The sequence below is a fragment of the Plectropomus leopardus genome, chromosome 16 (genome assembly GCF_008729295.1).
Source record: "Plectropomus leopardus isolate mb chromosome 16, YSFRI_Pleo_2.0, whole genome shotgun sequence".
NCBI classification, from domain to species: domain Eukaryota; kingdom Metazoa; phylum Chordata; class Actinopteri; order Perciformes; family Serranidae; genus Plectropomus; species Plectropomus leopardus.
Window position 1 is genome coordinate 15,914,152 of NC_056478.1, and position 25,950 is coordinate 15,940,101.

Genomic DNA, 25,950 nt, shown 5'->3' on the forward strand with positions numbered 1-25,950 from the left:
TGCATACAACTGCTTTTTAAGGAATATTGTTAATGTGGATGGCATTGAGGTCACAGATATAGATATAATCACAGATATTTGTATCAAATATTATACAAATGTCGTTATGGAGGTGAGTAGTTGAATATTTGGCTAATCTTACTGTCTCTTATTTGCATAAGGACCTTACCTTATTGTAATTATCAATTTACTTTGAAAGTCTTAACAGGAAGTGTTGTCTGTGTCACCTGCAGTTACATGACGGTGTGTGAGAGGAGAGAGTGAGGATTGTTCGGCGGCTGAGCCTCCAGCCCGGAGCGCACGCATGTTCAGTGGACACGAATGGTGTGAAGCCCCAGATGAGGGACGCAGACGTCCGGGAATGACAGCCGCTGTCACCGGGAGTGACAGCTTTCACTCAGAGCTACTCCGCTAAAACACCCCTCCAGCTGACATCTAACACTGATCCGGATCGGATCTAGCCAGACCAGGACTATGCCAGAGATGGAGAAAGGGAGACCACCGGAAAATAAACGCAGCAGGAAACCTGCGCACCCCGTGAAGAGGGAGATCAACCAGGAGATGAAGGTGAGTGTGTGTGTGTGTGTGCGCGCGTGTGTGTGTTGGATTAGTTTTTATCAAGTGAGACGTGTTAATGACCGAGTGATAACTTCTGTGCGCGCATGTCTTCAGGGCAGGCAACTGCGCACAGATCAATGACGGGAATAATTACGCACGTTGTTTGTTTTCAGTGAATACTCTCTTAAATGTGCGCAAACATGCGTCATGAAGTCACTTTTGTTGCACATTTCAAATAATTTCAAAGGTTGCACCCCTTGGAGGACAATCATAATAAACACATCTTACAAATATAAACTCAAAATGTCACACACAGGATGTTTTAATTATAGATGTTCGCAGTGAATAGTTGGCCTTTGCCCACACTAGGGACGCCATGTCAGCCCAGCTGTGGCCGGACGCGCACAGCGTAATGTCCAGCGGAGATCCAGATGTGCGTCACTTCTTCCCCGTTCTTTGCAGTGCGCACACTTGCTGTACCGCATAGGCATGCCTACCCAAAGAGAGAGTACATTTATATCCTTTAAATAGTGTACATCAGCCTTGGGAAAAAAAACATTATCACACAATTTGAATATCATACTCAAATAAAGTTCCTATTCAGAGATAAAGTCCATCAGGGCAAGAACCTCTACTCTGCTGATTGCTTTAAATGGCAGTTAAATCACAGTAACAGACATGCTTCCCTCCCACCATTATAAGCCCATTACTGTATGGAAACTAATCCATGGATTGTCCTGCTTTGTTTGGGTTTGGACACTGGCTATTTGAGAGTGTTGACTGTGGTGGTAAAGGGATATCCGAAGCTCCTTCAAGCAGCAGCTCAGAAATCTAAAAAGACAAGTTTTTGAGGGGGGAGGAGAAGATTCTGGCCTTTCGTGAGAGAGGAAATGTGCTCTTTTTGTGTAAGTGGTTTGGATTGTAGCGTTTGATATCCAGGGGAGGTGTAGTGTTACAACTTAACTAATTTTAATCAAAACATGTGAAACGCTATCCCCGCTTGATGTGAGCCTGCCTGGGCTGAATCTCAGGGTCGGCCCCGGTTTGTTGCCTTTGGCTGCAACCCTCTCTGTGGTTTGGGATATGGCTTGTCACTCTCACAAAGCAGATGTTTGTCTGAACTGCCAAAAAGAAACAAAAACAACATTGTGGGAAGTGGAGGGGTGGGTGAAAAAAAAGATTGCCCGTTTTTCGTTAACAAGCAAACAGAAATGATACTGAACTTGTATGAATACAGGAGAGGATACCCAGATTAGAAGTGATGTGAGATATTAATTAGAAACTTTAAAATATGACGAGTTTATCTTACTTAGAGCAATCTTGGAAACCAATTGCCTTGAAAAGGAAAGTACATCTAACAATAATTCTTAATTTGTTTACTTCATATCTAAGCGTTAAGTTTATTTGAAATTTAGTTATATTCACTTAATTTTGTAAGTTATTGCAACTTAACAATGCTAAGTGGAAGTATCTTGTTCTTTCTAAGTTTTAGCAAGTAAACCGAGTTTGTCTGACTCAACTTGATCTTGACTGAGAAGATTTTGCCAATAATGAAGTTTGGAAATCTGCAAATTCTGTTTTGTTTATAGTTTAAGAAATATGATTGACTAGTTTGCCATTAGCAGAATGCATACACTGTAAAAAGAAACCCTTTGTTTGAATAGACTGCCTTAAATTTGAAAGTTGAAACACACAAATTTTGAAAGCTGGCTGAATTTGAGAAGACAAGTTGAATCATCAAAATCACCTCAATTTGTCTACCCACATTCAGCCAACTTAAAAAATTGAAGGCAGCCTGAGCACTAAGTTGAGACAAATAGTTTCTATTTACAGTGTATAGATAGCATAGTAAACTTGGTTTACTGAAGTTGCTTAAGATTTATGTAATTAAACTTGTCGTTTGCAGTTGCAACAACTTCACAAATAACCAAATGTTAAGTAAACTCAACAATTAGATATGTAGGAAACATACAATAAGAATAGTTATATTTACTAACACCTTTCGAGCCAATTGATTTCCTAGATTTTTTTAAGTAAAATCAATTTGTCAGATTTTAAAGTGAGTTGTAAAGTAAAACCATGAAGATGTGCACCTTTGAAAGAGTCAAATGATGGCAAAAGAAAGACAGGCAGGAAGGCAGGCAGGCTGATTTCTTGCTCAGCTGAGGTCCAGCCCAGTGTTGTCTCTGTAATACATCTGTTTCAACACCACATTCGGACCTACTCCCTCCACGTCAGACCCGAGCGCAGCACCAGACACCGGATACTTAACTTTAATCATCGTTAGGCATATTTAGCTGGATATGATACCACTGCTTGCACTCACCCACACACTCTCTCCCAGACACACACACACAGCAGAAAGTGAGCAAGCAGGGGAGAGATCCATTTCTTTTGAGGCCCTAGAGCGGAGCAGAGGTCGGAGTGAGGAAAGCAGGGGAAAGAATGTGCAGTCAGTACTACAGCACTACAACACCACCACAGCAGACTGGCTGTGCTGGAAAAGGGTGAAACCTGAGAGGCAGCGCTGTGTCGGGTGTCAGGGCTGGAAGGTGCTGGGGTGGAGGGGAGGATGGTGAAGATGGGAGGTGAGGTAGGGGGGGCAGAGGAGAGAAAGAGAGGCAAGGGGAGGGACAGGGAAAGTGGGGAGAGAGAGTGGTGGACACTGGAGAGAAGGGAGAGGAGTGGGGCATTTCCGAGAACCGTGGGACCTCGCTGTGGTGTAGGGTGTCCCGCTCTGATTTCTGCCCGTTCCGGATCAGGTTTCTCCTCCAATCCGGTCCTCCCAAAGCCACAGAGAGAGGTGGGTGGATAAAGAGAGAGACCTTTGTATTTTTTTTATTTTTTTTTTCATCTGGTCGTAATAAAACAAAAAAGAGGGACCACACATCCCATCTGCGGGGAACAGTTTTCTTTTCTCCCTCTTTTTTCCAATTAAAAGAGATAAACAAAGGATGATTCATAGATTTCACACTGGTGTTAGGTTTTAAACCTTTCCGTCTCAGATTTAGCAAGAGTAAACAACTTGAATACATCATGGAAAAAGCGTCATACTGTACTCCACTGTGCCCATATTAATTTCCTCAACTGGGCTGGGGCTGAGAAAGAATCCCTTGCATTGATTCAGAGTAGGAAGGGCTGATTATGTTTAACATAGGATAAAAAGTTCCACTAACAACCCCTAAGATGTACGGTCAGAATTTCCCATGTGCAGGCAGGCTATGGCTCAGTTACCGTATCCCTTTACATAGAAGGTTAATCAGTGATTTCTTTTCCTCTCTTTTTTTTTTTTTTTTTTTTTTACATGCAGACGTTTGCAGAAAGCACCATGAATGAGCTGCTGGGATGGTACGGCTACGACAAGGTGGACCTCCGAGAGTCAGAGGCCAATGAGATCAGAAACTACAGAGAGAGGCGTCAGCATGTGTCTGTGCTAAAAGGTGAGGGCCGGTGTAGACGGTTCGCTGTTATAGTGGAGTCTTCTTGGATTTACACTAACAGGTTCTGCAGGTTTCAGTGCAGACATTGAGTCACTGTTCAAATTTGCTAGACATACTCTCCTGCAGTTCTCAAGTTTCATTCATTCAGATACATCTATTGTTTCTGAGCACGACTGGACTCAAAATCAGTGTAGGGCATTGTTATGATATTACAGTATCAGTTAAACCATTGCATGGATTTATGCTATTGTGTTGCATGGAGAGTCATTAGCATCGTATTTTGTTCCTGTCTTTCAGAGAACTCATTGCCAAAACCCAAGAGCCTGGACGCCAAAGTTGGTCACTCCGTCCTCGCCATGAAGAGTGGAGAGCGAGAGTCCTCCAGTGTCCCCTCCTCTTCACCCTCCTCTTCCTCAACAACTTCATCCCTGACCACTCCCAAGGAGCACAAGAGTGCCCCTGTCATTGTCCCCCTCATAAAGCCATCAGCAGGTAGTTGGGCTGTGGGACTACACATGACATGATATGATGTTAGCTTATAAGGCTGCTGCCACCAGATTCACACGTGCAAACATATTCCACCAACAGTTATATTTAAAAAGTCAGAGAGCAGGATTGGAAATGTGCATGAGGCACATATGAATTTCAGCAATTTTCTCAACATTCCTGGACATTCATAGAATCCTAGTAAACAATTGTAAGAGTCATTTTTTGTTGTATATATATCCATACTTACTTGCCTACTTAAATATACTGTTACTGTATTAAATAATAGCCAAGAACTGTATATAAAAAGGCTAGCAAAAGAGTGAAACCTGAGGTTATCTGCTACCAGCTGATTTATTATTGCTCTATGTCAAAAAATACATTTCTCTGACATACCAATCTGAGATAAATTACTGTCATTGCAAAACATTGTCAGTTGCAGCTGAAGAGAAATCAGCTCAGTAAATCTGAACAAGCTGATGCTGACGCTCCATAGTCTTATCTTAATATACTGTGCAGTAATATGTTTTATGCTGTTTTGACTATGTAAGAGCATATTGAGTCTAAAAAAAAAAAATGATTAAAATAGACGTGTGTTGACTTTCAACTTTAATTAGAAAGCAGGGTTCCTTCAGATATTTAAAGGTCCCATTTCATAAAAAGTCAGATTTTTTTCTTTTTTTAAAATTATAAAGCAGGTTTAGGTGCTATGTGAATACTGTGACAGTATCTAAACCCTAAGTCCACAGAGAAATGCACATAGTCCATATTCAGAAACATGTGCCTTTAAATGAACCATCAGGACTTCCTGGAACTTGTGATGTCACAACTATAATGTATAGAATTAGAAACTATCTCTACAGTGCCGATACAGTCATTCCCCGGCTGCAATGATGGTGATATTACACGGAGAGTGGAGATGTGGAAAAGCGAAAAAATGCTCCTTTATCAGAGCAGTGTTGGCTTTTTTGGGAGGGGGTCTTAAAGAGACAGACACTAAAACAGAGCATTTCAGATAAAAGGTAAATACAGATATATTCAGGCAGACAATAGTAAAAAAAAAATGTATTTTTCTTTTCATTAGAGCATGTAAACATGTTCTTATAGAAGCCACAAATACAAGGTTGAAACTGAAATTTGCATAATATGGGACCTTGAAAGGCATCAAATGAATTAATAAAAAAAGCCTTAATAAATAAAGTCCTGTATGAAAAATATTTTAATTAATCTTTTCTTTTTTGATGGCATTGGATTGTAAAATTTCAAAAAACTTGTAACATCTTTTTTAATGTAATTTACTGAATGCCTCTGCCATGCAGATCAGAAAAGTAGAGCTAATAGGACTCATATTTATTTACCAGCTGGGATATTCAGAACAGAGGATCCACTGTCTGCTAGCTAGCTGTCGATGCACCCTGGATGACATGGGGAAATGCAATTTCAATGAAAAGTGGCTATTTAACTAAGAGTTTGTGGCATGGCTGAAACTGGTACAATGCAAAGCATATAAAGCTCAGCGTATTTTTTGTGTAAAGTTTTTCAAACTTGACACAATGGGAATCCTGGCGGTGGAATCCACCCTGCAGAGTGCAAAGAAAAGCAATAGTGTATACTGTACTTTACATACAGTATAAAAAAGGTTGCAGTTCTTACACCTTAGACCCAATGTTGATGTAAAAACCTTCAAACATAAAATGAAAGTCAGTCATTGTATCGTTTCAATGTGCTGGAGAGCAGAGGCAAAACAATTCAGACTGTCAGAACTGTGTGTAACTACAGACCACACAGAGCAGTGGTGCAGATAATAAGAAATAACAGGGGTGTAATGGCCTCCCTGAAATTAGATTGCCCCCCAAGACTTCTTTAATTAATTCATAGTGGGGTATAACCCACAGGAGGTTTGGAGCCCCTCCAGCTGTGGGTCAAGATCCTGTGATTCTCAAACATACTAACATTATTCAAACATATAATTGGCTAAAAGCTCAGTTCCGGGTCAGAGAGGAGGACAGCTGACTCATGTCTCTTGAGTTCTGGTGACATTAAAACAATAGTACTTTGCTTTAGCTGATCAAGGAGCTTATTTTGGCTGTTGAAATCCTTCATTATCAACACAAGTCTCACCCTTAAACAGTCTTCTTAACCCAACACACCTCTTTGGAACTGTTTTAGCAATGCTGGGTAGTAAAACTTTAGCAAATTACTCTTATTAACTGACCATTTTTTCTGCTTTTTCTCTGCAGTGGAAGATGTACAGAATGTGCAGATAGTGTGTGTCTGGTGCCAGAAGGAAGGGGTAAAACGCTACTCTCTGTGTATGGGTTCAGAGCTCAAAAGCTTCTGCAGTGAGAAGTGTTTTGCCGCCTGCAGACGGGCCTACTTCAAACGCAATAAGGTTGGTGGTAAACAAAAGATGTATACAATATAAACCAGTGTTGGAAGTGATAAACATTTAAGTGTGGTTCGTCCATAGTTGGAGAGATGTTAGATATCCTGATATTTTCGTGGTGGTAAATGATTTGAAGATTTGTTTTTATAGTTTTGACTGTTGACTTTAGTTGATGTCACACACACATGCACTCACACATACGAGCACTTTCTTAGGACAGAGTTTGTGTCACTTTCCAAACACAGAAGACTCAGGCATCAAGTGGTTTCTGGCAGGTAAACAGATCTTCAGAAACAGATACTGGTGATCTTGTGAGGTCATAACAGATGGATTAATTTACAGGCATTTGAAAAGCAGTGATCTCTGAGAACAAACTTTCTAGTTAATATGGAGGACCCAGTGTAGGAATGGTGGCAGGGAGGTCAAAGTTTGTAAAGGACACTTAGTATCAGTTTCGCGTTAATGGAGGAGGGGCCGGCCACTAAGTGGCTTTGGTCCGGAGGACAGGGAAGCTACAACTATGGAGAACCGCTCTGATGCACATTGCAGTGATTTTTCACCTTCCATTACGACATGGATATGCCCTCTTTAGAGGTGCGGTGTGTCGAGCAGCTGTATCGCCTTTCACCCTCACTGTTGTTTATACTGTGGTTGGTTTATTCACATGACAACAGAGACAAAAAGGAGGGCTGAACGGACTCTGTGTGCAACAAGGCCTCTAGTTTTTCGGAGGCAGGGAGGAAAGCATTGCCGTTAGCCTGTCGCTGCTTGTCTGAGAGGAAGGCCAGGAGGCCTGGGGCGAGGTGTCCACTTTCAGTGCATACCTTACCTTCAGCTGCCTCATGTTTCGTAACTCAACACGACTCGATGGGTTACAGAGATGGGGGAGCACTCCGGTCCACAGCAGATCAGCTTTCATGAATCAAGAGGAATTTCCTATATTAATACTGGCAAGGCCATTAATAATATGACAATACATCACCTGCATTATCTCCCCACTCGGTTGTAGAATCGTATCTGTTTCACAACACAGTGGTTTCCCTTTGTTGTACTGACCTTTAGGGTTTGGCGCCATCATGCACGAAGTTTAAACTGCTTCTAACCTTGATGACAAGGCGATTCATTCGAAAGCTATTTTCTGCACTCGTTATGTAAGAAGCTCGAATTTGATTTAATGACCGCAGAATGATTCCAGTGTAGCATTTTGATTTAAAGCAACCACAGCTACATCATCATAAAATGGAGAACAAATCCAGGTTTGACAGAGTGCTTCACAGGGGTTCACATCATGTGTGTCACACTGTGGTTTTCCCCTGTCAGGCCAGAGATGAAGACCTCCACGGAGAGAGATCCCCTCAGCATCCTCACACAGAGGACTCGCCCAGACTGGTGTTGAAGATAAACAGCAATGTCAGAGTAAGAGGACACTATCAATGTATCTTTTGTTTCCAATGTAAGGTATTATTGTAAATGTGTAATAATATCACAAGAGTAAACAGCTTTATATACGTGTAGCTTGTGGTTTTCTTACATCAAAGCTACACTTACTTTTATAAAGACATAAAATAAAAAAGAAATTCTTTCATATTTGCTGAAACTGTCACTATGTTCACACAGCACTAAATGTGACAAATAATCTTGGGAAAAGTGGAGCACATGTAATAGCTTTACCACAAGTGAAAGAAAACAAGCAGGCTCACACAGCTGTCAGTCATGTCAATCTCTCCATGAACTGCGGACAAACTTTCACACTGGGCAGCTATGATCAAATATGACCAAAGATTCTGTTACTGCACTGCCTATTTCTCACCTCAAATGTTTCCAGAAACATCCACAAGTTGTACATTAGTTTTCAGGCAAAAATATGATATAATGTGATAAAATATGATTCTCTCATTTAGTGAGACGACTAGATTCATATTTGATCAGCGGCACCTAGTTTAACAGTTTCTGTCAATCATGTCAGTGATTGAAAGCTGCATAAAAGACTCCTCTGCTCTGATTGGTTGTTTAGGTGCGCTGCAGTCAATTCCAGTGAGTGCCAATAGAGATAGTAGGATGAGGAGGGACATGAGTTTTTTCACAGACTATCTGTCTCATGTACTTCTATCAGAATATAGTGACAGTTTCCGCAAATAAAGTTCTTCATAAAAGTTCCCAACTGTCTTTAGGAGTTTGGGATAAAGTCAGGTTATCTACTACTACTGTTGTACAAAGTTTTCAGCCAGCCTCTATCACTTCAATGACCCTCCACAGTCTCTCTCTCCTGTGCCACAGGTATGCGATTGGTGCAAGCATGTCCGTCACACTAAAGAATACCTGGACTTTGGATCTGGCGAGGAACGTCTCCAGTTCTGCAGCACCAAGTGTCTAAATCAGTACAAGATGGATGTTTTCTATCGAGAAGCCCGTGCAGCTCTCACCAGCTCCAGCCCGAGCAGATCCAGCCAGGAGGGTAGGGCAGACGCCATTGTAGCCGGGCAAAAGTTACTCACTCCTGAGTCTTGGAGTAGCAGCAGCAGTGCAGGCGAAGCTCGCCATAGAAACCTTTCCCCTAAAGGGCCCACGTCAATGCATGGATCAGCAGAATCCACCTCTGTGTCCCCCTCAGAGGCATCCTCATCTAACTCAAAGGTCCCTGTCTCTGGGCTGAGGACCCTGGAGAGACCCATCCAGCCTCCTCCCCCTCCTGTGGAGGTGTCACCCCACCCTGCTCCCATTCATCCTCCGCCCCGTCCCCCTCTGGAACATCAGCCGGTACCTCAAATCCCCATGCCCTTCATCAGACCTCCTCTTCATGCTCAGGGCCTGAAAAGCCCCCTTGCCAACCCTCCCAGACACCCAGGCCCCCCTTCAAGCCCTATCCACAGACCTCCTCACTCACCTCACCTGCAGCCCCCGACTTCCTCCATGAATCCCCCTGGACTGATACATCCCTTCCCAGGGGCCTACTTCCCTGGCTTGCACTCACCTCCTATAAACATGATGCCAAGAGGTCCAGTCCCAATGCCTCCCATAATGAACTATGGTATCCCTTCCTTTAGCCCTCTTCTGCCCCAACCCACTGTCCTGGTGCCTTATCCCATTATTGTCCCCCTACCTGTCCCCATACCCATTCCTATCCCCATTCCAGTCCCGTCCAAGGCAACCCTAGAAACTCCAAGTCACAGTGGTGTTATCCAGCCTGTGCCAGAAGGTGTAGACAGGGGTAGATCCAGGGCTACCAGGCCGTCATCTCCAGGGATCCCTGAAGGTGACAGCAGATTGGTCGCCAACAAATTGGTTGGAACCTTGACTCAAGGTCTTTCCTCCCCAAACACAGATTGGGTCAAATCAGAGAGGCCATTCCCGTCCCCATCATCCACACCACAGAGTGGAGCATCCTCCCCCAGAGCACAGTATAATGAGTCCCCCTGCTCAGCCTCAGGGTCAGAGGGGCTGACAGACTATAAGCAGCAGCAGTCAGAGCGACAAGTCATTCAAAGGGTTCTTCAAAGGACCCAAGTGAAGCCCAGTGCCAATGGAGCAATGGACCTATCAGGGCTGGGAGAGTCAGGGACTGGGCAGGGTACCAGATCAGGGCTCCACGACATCATCAGACCTCCTCTACCAAAGTCCCCTTCACATGACACTGTCTACCACCACCAGGACTCCCACACGCCACCTTCACACACCCCACCCAGCCCTGCAGGGAGCACCCCTCCATATGATTCTACGTCCTCCACCCTGAAATCTCAGCACCACAGTCCAAACGGGATGTCCTCCTCATCTGCACCCGTCAGCCCGGACTCCTCCCTACCCCAGAGAGTACCAGCACCACCCACTGATCCTGCGCTCAGTGAGCTCGAGGCCATCAAAGAGAACAAGTGTTCTGTCATTGGCCCAGTGCAGGTCGAGGGCCCAGACGGTCAGACAGAAGAGCCTTTAGCAGTAGTTGGGGAGGTAGGAGAGGACCCCCATGTTCCTGATGAGGACCATGCCTATGCCCTGCCCACAGCGCCAAAGACAGGTGGGACCACCATCCCGCTGCTCTTGCCCAAACTCAGGGACAAGGGTAGCCTGCGGAGCCCTGCTAATATGCCCAGTGCTGGAGATATGGAGCCCGCTCTGAAGAGGAGATGCCTACGAATCCGTGATCAGAATAAGTAGAGGATGGAGGTAAGAGATTCTGTTTCAAGTCAAAGTATAGATAGCTATGCTTTGACTAGCTGTTGCATCTGATATTACAGAGTTGGAAGAGGCAAGAGAACTACTGCACCTCGTTATCTTGCTTATACATCCACAGAAGACATGCCAAAAGCAACACATGGTTGGGATTTACTGCATAAAAGCATTTTAGAGATTGTCAGGCACATTTATACCAAGTGTATTTGCATAAGCTTTCTAAATCAGATCACATTGTTCTGTGTGGCAAACTTCTCCCACATGGTATTCTGTTTTGGTTAATTTAAAAACCAGCAATTATTTTGAAGCGCCATTCAACTAGGGATTGGAAAATGTGCGCACACACACTCACACAGGGCAAGCTTAATCACAGGTCTCACAGTATGCGCGTGGTCACTAAACAGCATGGCGCCAAAGAGAGAGAATCCCAGTAACCTGGCACTCCTCTGGGCTCTAAGGTTACAACAGGGGAAGGAGGTGGAGGGCACAGGCAGTGAGAGTCACTTTGAAAGGCGATCACTTCACCACAACCTGACAGTCACAATGCTTTGTTTGAATGGCAGCCTGTTTTGTAGGTTCAGTTTTGCCAAGATGTGTGTGTCTGTTTAAGACATTTTAAGTAATTAGCTGGTATCCAGAGCAATGTATGAGGAAAGTAGAAGGTGACGGCTGCTGCTAAATCAAAGCTGTGACCTTGAGGTTGTGGGGTGGATCAGTCCAACCTGACACCCCTGACAGAGAAACAGATCAAGTGAGGTTGATTAAGTGTAACCCCAAAGTCAAACCGTCGCTTCTTGCATTGTGAGGCAGTGCAGACATGATTCTGAGGTCACTGTAGAGACAGAGGTGATTGTCAGGCAGACTGTAAGGCGCTGCGAATATGAGAGCCAGCCCTCAGCTGTGATAGAGCTCTGGGGCTTCACGAGAAAACACAGGGGCAGAACCAGAGCGGTTCGATTACGTATGTCACAATGACACCCTGTTCTGGCTTCAGCTCGTCTCTCTCTCTCATGTATGAGTTTAGCACTCTACTCTCCGCTTTCAATCCTTTTCCTTCTCTCTTCACTCACCACTGCTGTCCCCTGCCAACCAGATGTTGTTGTTAGAGTGCAGCAGAAAATCCTCCTTACTTTTGACCAGTCAAAGGGCGTCTTGATTTCACTTGCCTGATTGGTAGTCCAAAAGGCTGTAACACCAACCATCGTCCTCCCCCGCTGGTATCTCGCCATGATGGGATCATGTTACCGTTTTACTGTATGTGCTGAGATTAATCTGCTGATATTAGAGAGGCGGTTTAGATTTCAACTGCCCTGCTTTTTTCTTTAAACTCCCACATAACCATAACCCTAATCATAAGATCCTTCTCTTCAAATATAAAGCATATCTTATTAACTATTAGTTATTTACTTATTGCTTAAATATACATATTTTTTGTTGATTGTCATATTAATACCCACCACAGGTGTCTTTTTTAACAACCATCTGTCCATCTGTCTGCATCCATTTTTCTCCTCGATGGGTTGCGCAACCAATCTGAAATTGGCCATTGTGCATTGCCATAGAGACTGACGAAACCTTTTGTCTCATTTATGTGCCTGTTTTGTATAAAAATATTTCATAAATAATGTTGACTTACTTCTCCTTCTGGAGACTGAGTGAAAAAAAGGGGAAAGCGCCATACTGCCATTGCAACCCACACTGTGGTCTAAGGTGGATTTGCAGCTTGAATAACAGAAAAAAAGCACTATTTTTTCATTCTTTCACAGTGGGTAAGAACCTATGTTGTTACAAAGCAGATTTGTTTGCCTGTTTATTTGCATTTTTTGGCAAAGTCTGCACCAACATATAGGTCTGTGGTCTGCACAAGGTTGTCGCAGTCACATCCCCTGAAGTCTGCATGTAGTTGCGGTGCACATTTCCCTTTTAGTTTGAATAAAAACGACAACTCCTGTTGCCCCGCCTTAATCGCTGGTCCAGTTAAACCTCCACTTTTATCTAATTTAACTCTTTTTATAATAAAAATTAAGATTTTTTAAAATGGTTTTACAAGGGGCTTTTAAATACCCAAATGGGTCTTAAAAAGGAACTAAAGTTTTTAACACTGACGGTCCCCCTCGAAGCACTAATTTAAAGTGCTGCATTTTAACCCAAACTGAACCCTAAAGACAGGCCACTGGGTTATAAATTAATCTGGTTTGTTTGTTTGAAAAATGAAGGCTGCCGATAGAGAAAGCACAACATAAACCTTTATCTGACACCCCAGATGTTTTGTGTCAAAGATTCCCTTTCATGAAATGAGTTCCCGCTTTGTCATTTGTTGTGGTTTCACGCGTCCCCTTAGTAACCAATACATATGAAATCACAGCATGCTGCTTGTGTCGTGCAGATGGATTTACGGCCCTGCGTTGTGTGTAATGGGAGCTGGCTGCCGTATGCGAATGACTTTAGCTCGCCACCTCTGTGCTCTGAGCCCAACATTGCTGTCTTCTTCCATTGTCTCCACAGCTAAAAGTCTCTTAAAAATCTCCCACTCTGACAGAATCAGCAGCCAAGTGAAGGATTTCACCTCAGGAAACAGCCAGTTTTTTCGTCTCAGTTTTCCCTGCCTTTATTTGGGATATTTTATAGCCCCGTGTAATCCGATCCCACCACATGGGTATTCGCTGAGCGTTTGAAACTAAAACGCAATGGGACAGAGGGAGTACAGAACCCTGGTTTGGCCCTTACATGAGTGTGTGCGCGTCTGTTTACGTTTAATATGTGTGTGTTTGAATGAAGGTCTGTGTTAGTGTGTGTGAGAGAGAAAGAGGCCAGATGTTCTTGGTTTTGATTGTGCCCTGTGCGACAGTTATCTGAGTGTTGACACGACTAAAAGCCTCGTTCTCGTCCGTATAGAATAGGTGGATTAAGGAATGAGTGTCCAGAGCAGAAGGGTCGATATAAGATATCCTAGAAATGGAAATTACACAGAATCAGTCCAGAATCTATAACATCTCACCACTTTTTCTCACTCTCCTTTTTTTCCTCTCTCTCTCTCTCCACCTAATGAACAGACTCCCTGTTTAACACTGTATGGCGGTGCCAGATTCAGTGCCACGCCCTCCTGTGGACGACGCCAGTGCTAACACCCTCCAGCCTGTCCCTCAGCCTGTCAGCCCACCAGTGTGTTGCTCTGCCTGTAGACCAGCAGGGTGCCAACCCAGGAAGCAGTCCAGATGGCCATATTATCACAAGTCAACGTGAGGGGGAAGAACACAGCACAGTCACACATTTTGTCTTGGACCAAAGAGCATTGCTGTCTAGTGTTTTATGTTGTGAGCGCTTGATATGGAGCATCTGAGATCTTCTCCCCATTTGCCCTAAAGTGCATCTGTGTGTGTGTCAGTGCCCAGATGCGCTCCTCCTCCTCCTCCTCCTCCTCCTCCTCCTCTCGTTGCTCCACACAGCAGACAGGGCTCTGATCAGCCTTGTGTGGTCTTCTCAGATGGAGCCTGAACATGATCTCTTTCCAGGGGAAACGGTTTGTTTTCCCTGCCCGGCTTGCACAAAGAGCCACATTGTTCCTCTCCCCATATCCCACGCTGACTCCCCACTCCAGGTTTTGGGTTACCTGGCCGACGGGGGCTCAGACTTCAGGAGCTTTTTTATTTTTTTGACCGACAGCCAGGAATATAGTATACTCTTCTCCCCTCCACCTCAACGCCCAATCTAAATACGGTAACACACGAGTGCTGAGGTTTGATCCCTCACAACTGATTGCCTGTGATTCCCTATACTGCTCACTTCCTTTAATGGAGGAGAAAAATTCTGCTGAGATTAAGACTTTATCACGGGGCAGGTCATACACTGTGTGGACAGAGTCTGTCTGGGCTGCTAAGACAAATGACTGAGCGGTAAAATAATCTCAGAGGAGAAAGGATGCTCCCTCTGCCTCCTCTAAAACAGAGTACATACAATATATGACAGGACACTTACTGATATGCAGTAGCTGAGATGGTTTGTGAACATCCTGATGATGCTGGTCCCTCACCTTTCACCTGATCTGCCAAAGCTTTCATAGCAAATCAGAATCATTTTTAGCACCAAGTGCCATGCGTGCATGCTCGAACACTCTGAACATTCACAGCATGACATTTTAAAGGAATAGTGCAAATTATTTAAAATGGGGTTGTATGAGGTGCTTATCTGTTGTCAGTATATTATATGCAGTAGATGTCAGTCAGCACACCTCCAGTTTGAAGAAGCAGGCTGGAGACCAACAAGAGAGCTAAGAAATGTACTGCTGTGGATGAAGGGAACTATGATAGGTAATTTAGCCACCTAAAAAATAAAAACAAAATAAAATAAAATGTAATTGTACACTATAATGAGAGTATTCTCATTGCTCTACCTTAATGTCAGACAGCATGTTTCGACAGGGAATCCGCTTCAGTTCCCTATTTATACTCTCAAAGCAACCAGACTCCTTTGAAAGAAAAACTAATTTTAGTTTGCAGAATATGGAAGCTGCTGATCTACAGCTGCTTTAATCAGTTAGGTATGGTTATTGTGTGACTTTGGAGAATCCAAACTAACCCTTTTAAATGCCAAAATCACACAATAACACAAAATATGTAACTGATGGAGGCAGCGGTAGATCAGCGGCTCCTGTGTTCAGTGATGTTAAATTGCTGTTTTTCTCAAGGGGGTCTGGTTTTAAAGAGAGCAATGTAAAGGCTTTATCTTACCGTTGAAAATCACTGTCTGACAGCAAGTTAAAGTGGTAAAAATACTCTCAATATAGCAATAACGTAAACTGGACTTAGGTGGGTGGCTAAAATATGTTGCTTTGCTGCCTCGTCCACAGCAGTACATTGCTTAGCTTTCATGTCAGACTCCAGCCTGTTTCTCCAAACTGGAGGTGTTCTGACTGACATCTACTGTGTGTAATATACTGTCTATGTACCCGATACAACTCCACTTAAAAGAATCTGGACTATCCCTTTGACTGATTCAGATTTTTTAAATGTCACATAATCTGATCAGAAAATTCTAAAAAAAAAAAATCAGGCTTGTAATATTACCATATGTGGTATTAAACTTAAGCGTCAAATGCTGCAGTGTGCAGCAATCAGTATTACAGTTCCCAAAATTGGGGATACATGATGAGATTTGATCCAGATAGATCACTCAGTGTCAACACTTGTCCCATTGTAAGATTTCCTCGTTGAACTCTACACAGATATGATGTTTTATTAACTTATGGATGATGCATCTGTAGATTTTCACTCAAAAAGTGCTTTATTTCTTTTGTTTTTCTCTTGGTTGTATTTTGTGAGTGCCGAAGCTCTTAAATGTCCCCTGTCGTTATGTTTATATACTGTATCCCCACTAGAGAGCAGTGTTTGCCCGTGTAACTTTGCACCTGCCCTTAGCTGACGAGACAGCACCAGAAGGCCCATAGGCAGCCTACTGAAACCCATATGAGTACACAGAACATAACACTGCGCTCGGTGCCAGCTGACTGATATCCCATGCCAAGTAGAAAGCTTATTCTCCACATCTTGCTGCCATTATTTTCTCTTTACATCCAAATATTTTCTGACATTACAGCAGTGTCAAGCCAACCGAGGGTGCTCTTCAAAGCCTCTTCTTAATAAAGAGTTCAACACCCCCCTGGGATAAGTAGTCATCATGGCCTACTCTGAGAATAACTCCAAATATGACCCTGCCATCATTCCAAAACTACATGGCTATCAGTTTGTATGTGCGTATATGTACTGACAGCAGCGACACATTTCTCCCCACTCATTCCAGCCTGCATCTTCACCACAGGTCATGCCATCATGTTGCCGTCATCCTCGCCTGGCAAGGGGGGACTTTGTCAGTGATGACATCACTCCGTGCAAATAGCTGTGGTGTCAACAAGCGGTCCTCTTCTCTGACGCCAGAGGCCAAAAAAAGACTATTAAAGACTGCCATTTGTTGGTTTTATTGCACATTTTAATCATTGCCATTTCTGACCTGATCGTGTGTGTTAATCCAATGTTTGAACAAAAAAAACAAAAAACGTTTGTGTCAGAAATGTTGTTGCTGTTGTTGCCTGAAATCCATTGGTACTTTCTAAACCTCCCTTGTCAAACATTTAGCCCACTGTCTGAATAGATTATTCACAGATTGTTTGTATTTGAATATAGATTCAATAACCAGGAGCTTTGGTGGAGACCTCTTTGTAAAGTAAAATAAATAAAAGTTATTCTAAGAGCAAGAAAACTGTTGCTTTTTCAACATTTATTTTGTTGCTTTACTTGTTTAATAATTACTTAATATTATATGTTTAATTTACTTATTTATATTTACTCAAGGTGTGAAAGGTTTTTTTTTTTTCTTTTTGGGGTTCAAGAACTGATATTGTGTTGTGCAGTAACCCTCTGAATCTTCATGTAATTTACAGTCTTTAAACAATTATCCAAATTTTGAGCTGTAGATAAGGACTGCTAACACACTGTGATCCCTGTAAATATCTATTTTTAGTGCCAGCGTGTCGGCAAGGCAGCGCATCAGCATTCCTAAAATACTGAAAGTTGGTCGAGGCCCTGAGCTGTGACGGTAAAGCAGATGAATGAGATAAGAGATCAGGAATTCCGGCTCGTTGCGGGCTCGCGGAGGGCTCGCGGGGAGCAGTGATTGGTCGTGCAGGGGCTCGTGGTATCCCGGCCTGCGGCAACATTCCAGATAGAGACCAAAAACTGCAGGACAGGAGTCATCAAATCACTTATCAGCACACGGGAACTCAGGGAGCCGATATGGGATTGATATTTGTCAAGTGGCCTGCACTTAGGCAGCGTACAACCGGATCTGTAGCTAGTCTTCAAAATAAAAGCATTAATCAATCTCGTATCATGGTAGCATTAGGTTTTATTTTTTGTTTTATTATTAGGTTATGTGTTTAATTAAGATAATGAGTTTTCATTGTCACTAAAATACACATAAAAGATAGATGATAAAAAGAGGAGTGGAAAATTTAAGTTGAAAATACGAAAAATGAAAATAAATATGTTAAATGGAACAAGAGTCCTTTAAATAAACTAGCCTATATAATTAATTTCAGCTTTAAAGTTACTTGTCAACCCTAATCTTATTTGTCATTGTCAGAACTATAATATAGGTACATGCACATGTAAGTCAAATAAGTTTACAATTATTTATTCATTACTTTTCATTTTCATTATGGGTCTTACATGTAAATTGATTTACAATACATTTTTTAAAGATGTTTTATTTTTTACTTTCTCTGCTACGTTTCCTCTCAGCTGAAGGTCTTAAAAAAAAGGAAATGGGTTTTAAAAATGATCTTAGTCATTATTTTTTATTCCTACAATACATTTACATAGATATATAAAACATGTATCTGTAAATGCATTGTTTGTACATAATGTGCCTACATTATTTTCCAACAATTTTTACAATTTTATTCAAATTCATTTTCTTGAATGCAAAATTATTTATTTACAAAATATACACGTTTTGGAATGGGTTATTTTTTGTGAGACTTTTACTTTGATAACTCTTTCCGGAAGTCTGCGGTCTAACTTGACAGTGGTGTGTCCTACACACGTTGTGGTCGGATCAGATTTTGTTGTATCTACCTGGAAGCAGACGGAGTTCACCTGAGAGTGAAACGCTTCTCGATCGGCTCTGAAAAGTCCGCTCGGTTTCACTTTGTAGTGAGATATTAATGAAGGAGGAGTGAGGCAGCGGATAAATAATTAACCTGACAACTCAAGAGGCAGTTTACAGAAGAGCTGACATGAGGAGCTGAGCCAAGCAGAAGCGGAGTTTCACCTCCCGCCCGCCCGCGTGACGGTGTCCCGAGACAAAAAGACAGGCCTACAGGTGCTGCTGTATTTTTACTGTTTCATGTCCTTTGACCTTGATACGCTGTAACCATGCTGGGAGCGGAGAGCAGACTGGAGAGCCGGCTGAAGAAGCTGGAGTCACTGATGAGGAACCCAGAGTCGGCACTAAACTTGGGAACACTGCTGGTGAGTTTGCATTTCCTCTCTGGGTCTCACACAGGTAGGTGTCACAGTTTAGAAAATACATTACACACGAAGCTGTGCTCTGAGGTATTATTCTGACATGAATACCTGAGGAGATATGTCCGAGAGAGCAGCTGGAGTAAATAAATAAATAAAAAAAAAAACAGCTACACAGTCTAAATAAAGAACATAGGCGCGCTAGTTGCTGTGAATGTATCATGGAGTAATTCATCAATCTTCATTTGTTTATTATCACTTTGTTTTGTTAATCAGGGATGCAGCAGGAAAACCCCACCTAAACTGTGTGTTGCCACCTTTTTCCTGTGTTGAATACAGTTCAATCCTCGTTAAAAAGTTATGATGGAAATATAATGGGAAATAGTGCTGGGCCATATGGAAAAAAATAAATATTGTGATATTTTTGACAAGGGGTCGACAGATTATCGGCCTGGCCGATTATTGGGGCCGATATTTGGCTTTTTGCCGATTATTTGTATCTGCATTTTATTTTAATGGTCACCGACTCACTTGATTTTATTAAATAAAAGTTGCTGAGATCTTGCTGTATATGATGTTTCAGTTTTTATTAAACATTTGCTAAAGGAATCTAAACAACGTTTTGTGTTGGAGTTTGTTATATTTCAAATTGTAAGTATTGATGGAAAGATTTTTATTTTTTTGTAAACGCATATCGGTTCCAAATATTAGTCATTGGTCTCAATAACTACTAATAATTGGTATCAATATCAGCCCTGAAAAACCAATATCCGTCGACCCCTAGTCTGTACCCAGGTGGCCATTATAAGATTGTGCGCCCATGCATAAAATTATAATAATTGTAACAGTAGCTTTAACCAACTAGTATATTATCTGGTGCTGACATGATCCGTGTTTAAAAGGGGCGTTAAACTGAACCCTCAAGGATTTTATGGACAATAGAAGCGATCAGTGCTCTACCTAAACTCTAAGTAGTTCATCGATTCATTCTTTCTTGCCGCTCCATCACTGTCTGTTTGTGATTACTCTCTTGGTGTGGCCTCTAATTGACGTGCCCTCTCTCTGACCTGTCCTAAGAATGTACTCGGCCAACTCTGATAAAAACTACTGCTGCCACTGCTAAGCTTCCCTGTCCCAGCTCTCTCTGACAACAAATACATGTTTTCAGCTGATATGGAGGAGCTTTTGTTCTGGACTTCTGTCTTGATAGGATCTCCCACCAGGCCCACAACCTCAAACTCTGCTTACTTTGTTGGTTTGCACAATGCACACAAACTTTGTTTCAGCACTGTACTTGTGGAAAAATACATTTTAAAGTATGGTAAAGCCTGTCAGACAATCCAGAGGTACCTGAGGAAATGTCAAGACTGGATTGACATGCTTTTCTACATGGTGATACATTCATCAAATGAAGTCATCTGAGGGGGAAATGTTGAGAAAAATTTGATTACTTTTTAAGCTATTTAGTTCCTTCATACAGGTTCCTTGATACAGCACCAGCCGCGGTTGTCAGTCAGGTTATCCCGGTGCACAGTTTGTCTACACAAAACAACTCTTCCATCTGCAATATATCCTGCAGGAGGAAACCATATCTATTCATAGAGCTGATGAGTCACAAATGAAGTCCAGTGTGAAGTCAGCAGTGATTTCCCCAGAAATGTTTCATAGGGGTGGCCAGATGGGGCCACTGAAAATGTTGTGGTGGTACACCAAAACCGAAAGCCATAACTGAATTTCAGGAATTTGATTAGGCTTTTGAACTAGGCTATTTGATAACTGTGTAAATATAGAGAGTCAAGGAATTATATACTGATATATTTTGTATTTTTTATTTTTATTTTAAAGGTAATGTTACATATTGTAAAACTTCAATTAATTGGGGCAAACTTATTTTTTCTTTCACACAAAACAAAGATGGAAATACAACCAAATATGTATTTAACCTTTTGAGATCTGGGCAAGTTGGCTTTATTTTATTCAAAAACATGGGAATATGGTGATGACCAACAAAAGAAGAAATTACCCCGAAGTTAGCAAGTTAAAAGTACAAGAAAATTACCTGAAAAATATCTTAACAAGGCCCTATTATGCTCATTTTCAGCATCATATTTGTATTTGTGGGGTCTACTAGAATAGGTTTACATGCTTTAATGTTCAAAAAACACATCATGTGTCTCGTACTACCCTTTGCTGCAGCATTGGGCTAATGTCCCGCCTCCCGCGAAGTCCACTCTGCTCTGATTGGTCAACTGGCTCTCTCTATGCACACTCTATTCTATGTGTTACATTGTGATGTCACATTGTTGCGGAAGTAACCACTGACACTCAAAGGAGCTTATACAAAACAATAGTGAAAAGGGAAAAACCCAAAAAGCATTAAAAGGTCACCTTTAAAGACAGTAATGCAGGCCTCCAATTATTTTTGTCAATCCTATAAAGAGTGCATTGTCCCCCCCTGACCCCCCTTTGGTGCACCACTGAAATTTAGAGCAAAACCAACTCATACGATGACATAAGAGAGCTCACCAGTCATCATTCACAGTTAAATCTCTACAGCTGGCTGGTTCTAATGACTCTGTCCTGGAAATGACCGTCATGCTGCCCAATGCAGGGAGCTACCACACAGGAAGCTGGAGTCACTTCCTGGAATTGAGATGGAGTTAACCTGCAGAGGCCTCACATCACTATTTCCTGTTTGTCCACAATCATTTTGTTGTGTAGGTGCTTTTTGAAGTGTTTTTCATGTGTGGATGAAAGGATTTAGGTCTTAATTGATGACGCTATCTTAAACTGTTGCAGTGATTATATTTCATTCCTTTGGATTGGTGGGGACTCGGTCTGTAGCCTACAGGCAGGACTCAGTTTACATTTTGATGCATTCTGAGAGCCTCTCCATTGTTGCTGACTGTGCTCAGGCAGTATCAGCTCACAGTGGATGTGAGGTAGGTGGGAGGTGTTGTTGAGGACGCACAGCCAAGCCTGAACTACAGGATCATGTTCAGATTTGTCCAGATTCCAGAAACGAAAATCAAACCAGTTTGATCTAATTGTCTCCGGCTCTGGCTGATCTGAGGTTCAATCAGGACACGGGATTTAAATCCTGAGCCCTTCACACTGCAAGATAACGTGTGCTGACTGTACTATGTAAATAGTGGAGGGAATCATGGGATAACTCGCAGACTATCATGACAACATCATGACGAAGAATTGAGGCCTTTTTTTTAATCAGTGTAAAGTAATTTTGATGTTGACTTTTAGCCCATCACCATCTCTGGTCTAAGCAACTTTAAACTATTCTGGCTTTTCACAGCCGCCGCCATGTCTTACTGGTGTCACCCTGCAGCAGATCGTTCATGTACAAACTAACTTTGCTCTAAACTCTTAAAACTCGTCCAAGAATAGATACCAAGTGAGGCTCCAGTAGCTGTCGGCTAACTCCAAATGTGAATTTTGTCAATAACCTGAACTATACAGTACGTGACATTTACAAAATCCTGTGTATATCAATCACCAAGGTAGATCTTAGAAGATGCTGTGATTAAAATGAATGTAATTAGTGCTAGAAACAGTACTAGCTACTATAAAATCACAATACAATGAATGGAGACGTTGCATTACACTTGCATTAATAAACCATAAAACTCAGCCGCCTGTAGCCCACGTAGTGTGTGTGAAATCTGCCATGATCAGTTTCAAGAAGGTCTTGTCATATGTTGGAAGAAAACTAGGGGTCGACCAATATTGGGTTTTTTTTAGGGCTAATACCTATTATTAGTATTTAATGAGAGCGATAACCGATATTTGGAGCCAAAATACATTTACAATAAAAAAAATTCTGTCAATATTTATAACATAACGAACTCCAAAACAAAACTAAAGTCTGGTAAAAATGTAACTAAATAAATAGAAATAGCTCCCTGAGGTTTTCCAAAGTAAAAGTTCCTCCCACGCTGACACTTTCTGTGTACTTTTTAATTAATTAATTTTATCGGCAATCATTAAAACAAAAAAATCCTCAATAAACAGCCAGGCCGATAATCTGTCGACCCCTAAAGAAATTATTGTATTAACTCAGAAGTGTCCCACATAAAGAGGCTGGTTCTTATAATTCAAGGTTATTAGTTTGGTTCTGATATCTGGTTAAATAGCAGGATTTGATGAACACCTAATCAAACTAATCTCATATTAGGTTTTGTATCTTTCTTATTAGCAAAGAGAAAAGGTTTTCTCATGGTTCTTATGGTTAGAAATCCCATAGAATATGTTTATTTAATGTGTAGTTTCCCACCTGTTTGTAACACGTGCATCCTTGAGGTCTAACAAACCCACTGAGTGTTACCCATAAAAGCCACTTTTTCCTTTTGATATTTAAAGTGGTGCATTGTTTACATCCGTGTTTATTTGACAGCAGTCTTCTTCCTCGCTGCCTTTGTCGCTGCGTATCTATCTGCGTATCTACAGCTGTGGATAAACACAACAGTGTGAAACCAATAGCAGCAGTGTGTATCGTGTTGCCTACACGCTTACATGTGTTTGTGTGCATGTATGTCCTTGTTACCCACTTACAAATTATTGCTTTATAGTGCTACAAGCAGTACCTTTAAACAAAGTGGTATAACTTAAATTCTTTTAATTACTAACTTTGTGGCACGTGAAACCGATGTCAGACAGATTTGTCAAAGAACAATGAGTAGATTTAATTCTGGATTTAGATTTGATATTGAATTTCGACCCTAGTTACAGATGCCGTTTGTAACTCATTGTACATTTACCAAAATGTACTGCAATTTTTTGTCCCAGACAGGTTATTTGAATTAAAAAATGTGTGGATTCAACATTTAAACTCACTAGTTTCACATACGAGGATGTGAGACAGGATGCAGCAGTCCAAAAGTTCATGATTATTTGTTGCGGCATGTCACAATAGCTGGTATTATTTTTACCTTGTGAATCTGTGTGTGTGACATCAGATCTAAATGTGGTCCAGGTCACACCTATTGTAGCAGGAACTACTAAAAAAACATTTTGACTGCTTTGTCTATCTGTCTGTCTGTCTTTCTGTGGACAGATTTAATCAGTGCAAAAACAGTCACAAAACTTTACAGGTGTCTTGTTGAGATGACAGTGATGTTAGGTTTGAAGATGGGTGTGGTTCGAGCGAGAGCAACGGAAGTCGGAGCATTGTCAGAGCAGTGTTTCCCACAGAATGACGGCGTACGTGTGGCGGTAGATTTAGTTGTGGTGGCCTGCCACAAATAAATTAATGTTTAGTAAACTATGAGGAGGGGTGGAAGTAATGAAGGGACCACTGGCCGTGAAACCCTATGCCCCTGGCCAGCATTCATTTTAAATTGAAGATCAATTGCTGTAACAAGGTGGGAATGATCCCATCCAAAAATGATCGTTAGTTTTAGTCCTGAATAGACACACGCACACACACCAGATGCTTCGTTTGAATCTGCTAAAATTTGAATAACTTTGCATATGTACATAGTGTTCAACATTTCTCACACTGTTGAGTTCCCTGTCTACTGCAGTAGCCATGGCCATTACAACACACACACACACACACACACACACACACACACACACAGGCAGGCAGACTGTGTAAAACGATCTCAGATCCTCCAGCGCTCACCCTGAATCCAGGCCCATAAGCTGTTTGTCCCACAATAGCTTCTGAGCCTTCAGGTCTATTTCCACCCGTCTGCGGTGGGGGAGATCTCTCCGCACTGCTGCTATTTAAAGGTGCAGAATTGTTCCACATGCCCCTGCCCACCCACTCACATGTCCCCGAACAAACAGTCCGATAGACACCGCTGTGGCTCAACCACCCTACCTCACCCACACACACACACACACACACACACTCTCACACACACTGGATGACTCCACTTGACCCTTGTTTCTGAGGAACAGAGGGTCATACTACACCCCCACCCACCCACCCGCCTGCCCAACTGCCCTGCCAGTCTGATGCATTTGGATCACAGAGCAATTTTGGCTCTAAGTGAAACTCAACACCGCTGATTTAAGCACCGATGACACTCCTGAGGCCCCGGCTCTCAGTCTGATGCTGGCCCTGCCCCTCTGTGTTAAGCCACAGGGAGGGATTTATGTTTGTTTGGATGGAGCGGGTGTTTGGGCAGGGGGATGTAGCGACATCATGTGACTAGTTATTGTTTCATGAGCTGTTATGTCTTTACATTCAACCTCCATTGTCCTCCTGTCGTTGTTTGTTACGCTGCACATTAGCAGTCTCTTGTTGCGTTCAGGAGCTCACAGGAATGCACTTCTTTCCTTCCTCCTTTCTTGCTTCCTACATTCATTAAGTTATCTTTTATCAGCCAGCTGAAGGCCAGGGTTGTCGAACTTACAAGACTTGTTCCGACAGATAAACAAGAGAATCTTAAATATTTTTTTCTTCCTTTACGACATGAGTGAAACTTGAATTCAGCTTTGAAACATAACCTTATTTTTATGTTTTTCGTTTGTTAGTGAAGCATTTAGCCAAAACCAAGAAATAATAATCCCAGTTTGCTCAAATCTGGTCGTCAGTTTAGGAGGAAAATTGCATAAGCTTTTTAATTCAACAGGAGTACACCTAGAAGTTAAATATTTTTGAAAATCTATACTTTGTGGCTGTTCATTTGTTTGTTTTCAAAGTTTGATTGAATATTTTGTCTTTTCTGTCTTTCAGGACTCCATGCACGCGCTGGCTCATGATTTAAACTATCCTGCCTTGCGGAAAAACAAAAACATAGAGGCCTTTCTGAACAGATGTAAGTGCTACAGGTTTTAGTGTTTGGTGGTGATGATCGAGATTCTTGTGCTTAGCTTGAAAAGCTGACAAATACAAACCAGAGCACTCTGGTCGTAAGGAACTGAGCATGTTACA

The 25,950-nt window shown here is 42.1% G+C and overlaps 2 protein-coding genes across 8 annotated transcripts in view; both read left to right on the top strand.

Moving 5' to 3' along the window:
• The first annotated feature begins 275 nt into the window (after positions 1-275).
• Positions 276-15,231, top strand: LOC121955992 (sine oculis-binding protein homolog). Of its 2 annotated transcripts, none has more exons than XM_042504092.1 (7): positions 276-567; positions 3,869-3,998; positions 4,296-4,490; positions 6,725-6,876; positions 8,191-8,286; positions 9,127-11,028; positions 14,088-15,231. In XM_042504092.1, the coding sequence occupies exons 1-6, from the start codon at positions 475-477 to the stop codon at positions 11,017-11,019; spliced, it is 2,559 nt and encodes an 852-aa protein (XP_042360026.1). In that variant the 5' UTR covers positions 276-474; the 3' UTR covers positions 11,020-11,028; positions 14,088-15,231. The 2 variants fall into 2 exon arrangements, with proteins under 2 accessions (XP_042360026.1, XP_042360027.1); XM_042504093.1 differs by having other exon boundaries at positions 9,148-11,028.
• A 3,404-nt stretch (positions 15,232-18,635) lies between these two features.
• LOC121955159 (rho-associated protein kinase 2-like) overlaps positions 18,636-25,950 on the top strand; it is a 45,929-nt gene continuing 38,614 nt past the window's right edge. For all 6 annotated transcript variants that reach the window (XR_006106607.1, XM_042502996.1, XM_042502994.1 and 3 more), the window contains exons 1-2: positions 18,636-19,058; positions 25,753-25,834. Coding sequence is in view for 5 of the 6 variants with exons in the window: in XM_042502996.1 (XP_042358930.1) it covers positions 18,963-19,058; positions 25,753-25,834 (178 nt within the window). In the remaining variant the exon portion in view is untranslated. The remainder of the gene's footprint in view (positions 19,059-25,752; positions 25,835-25,950) is intronic.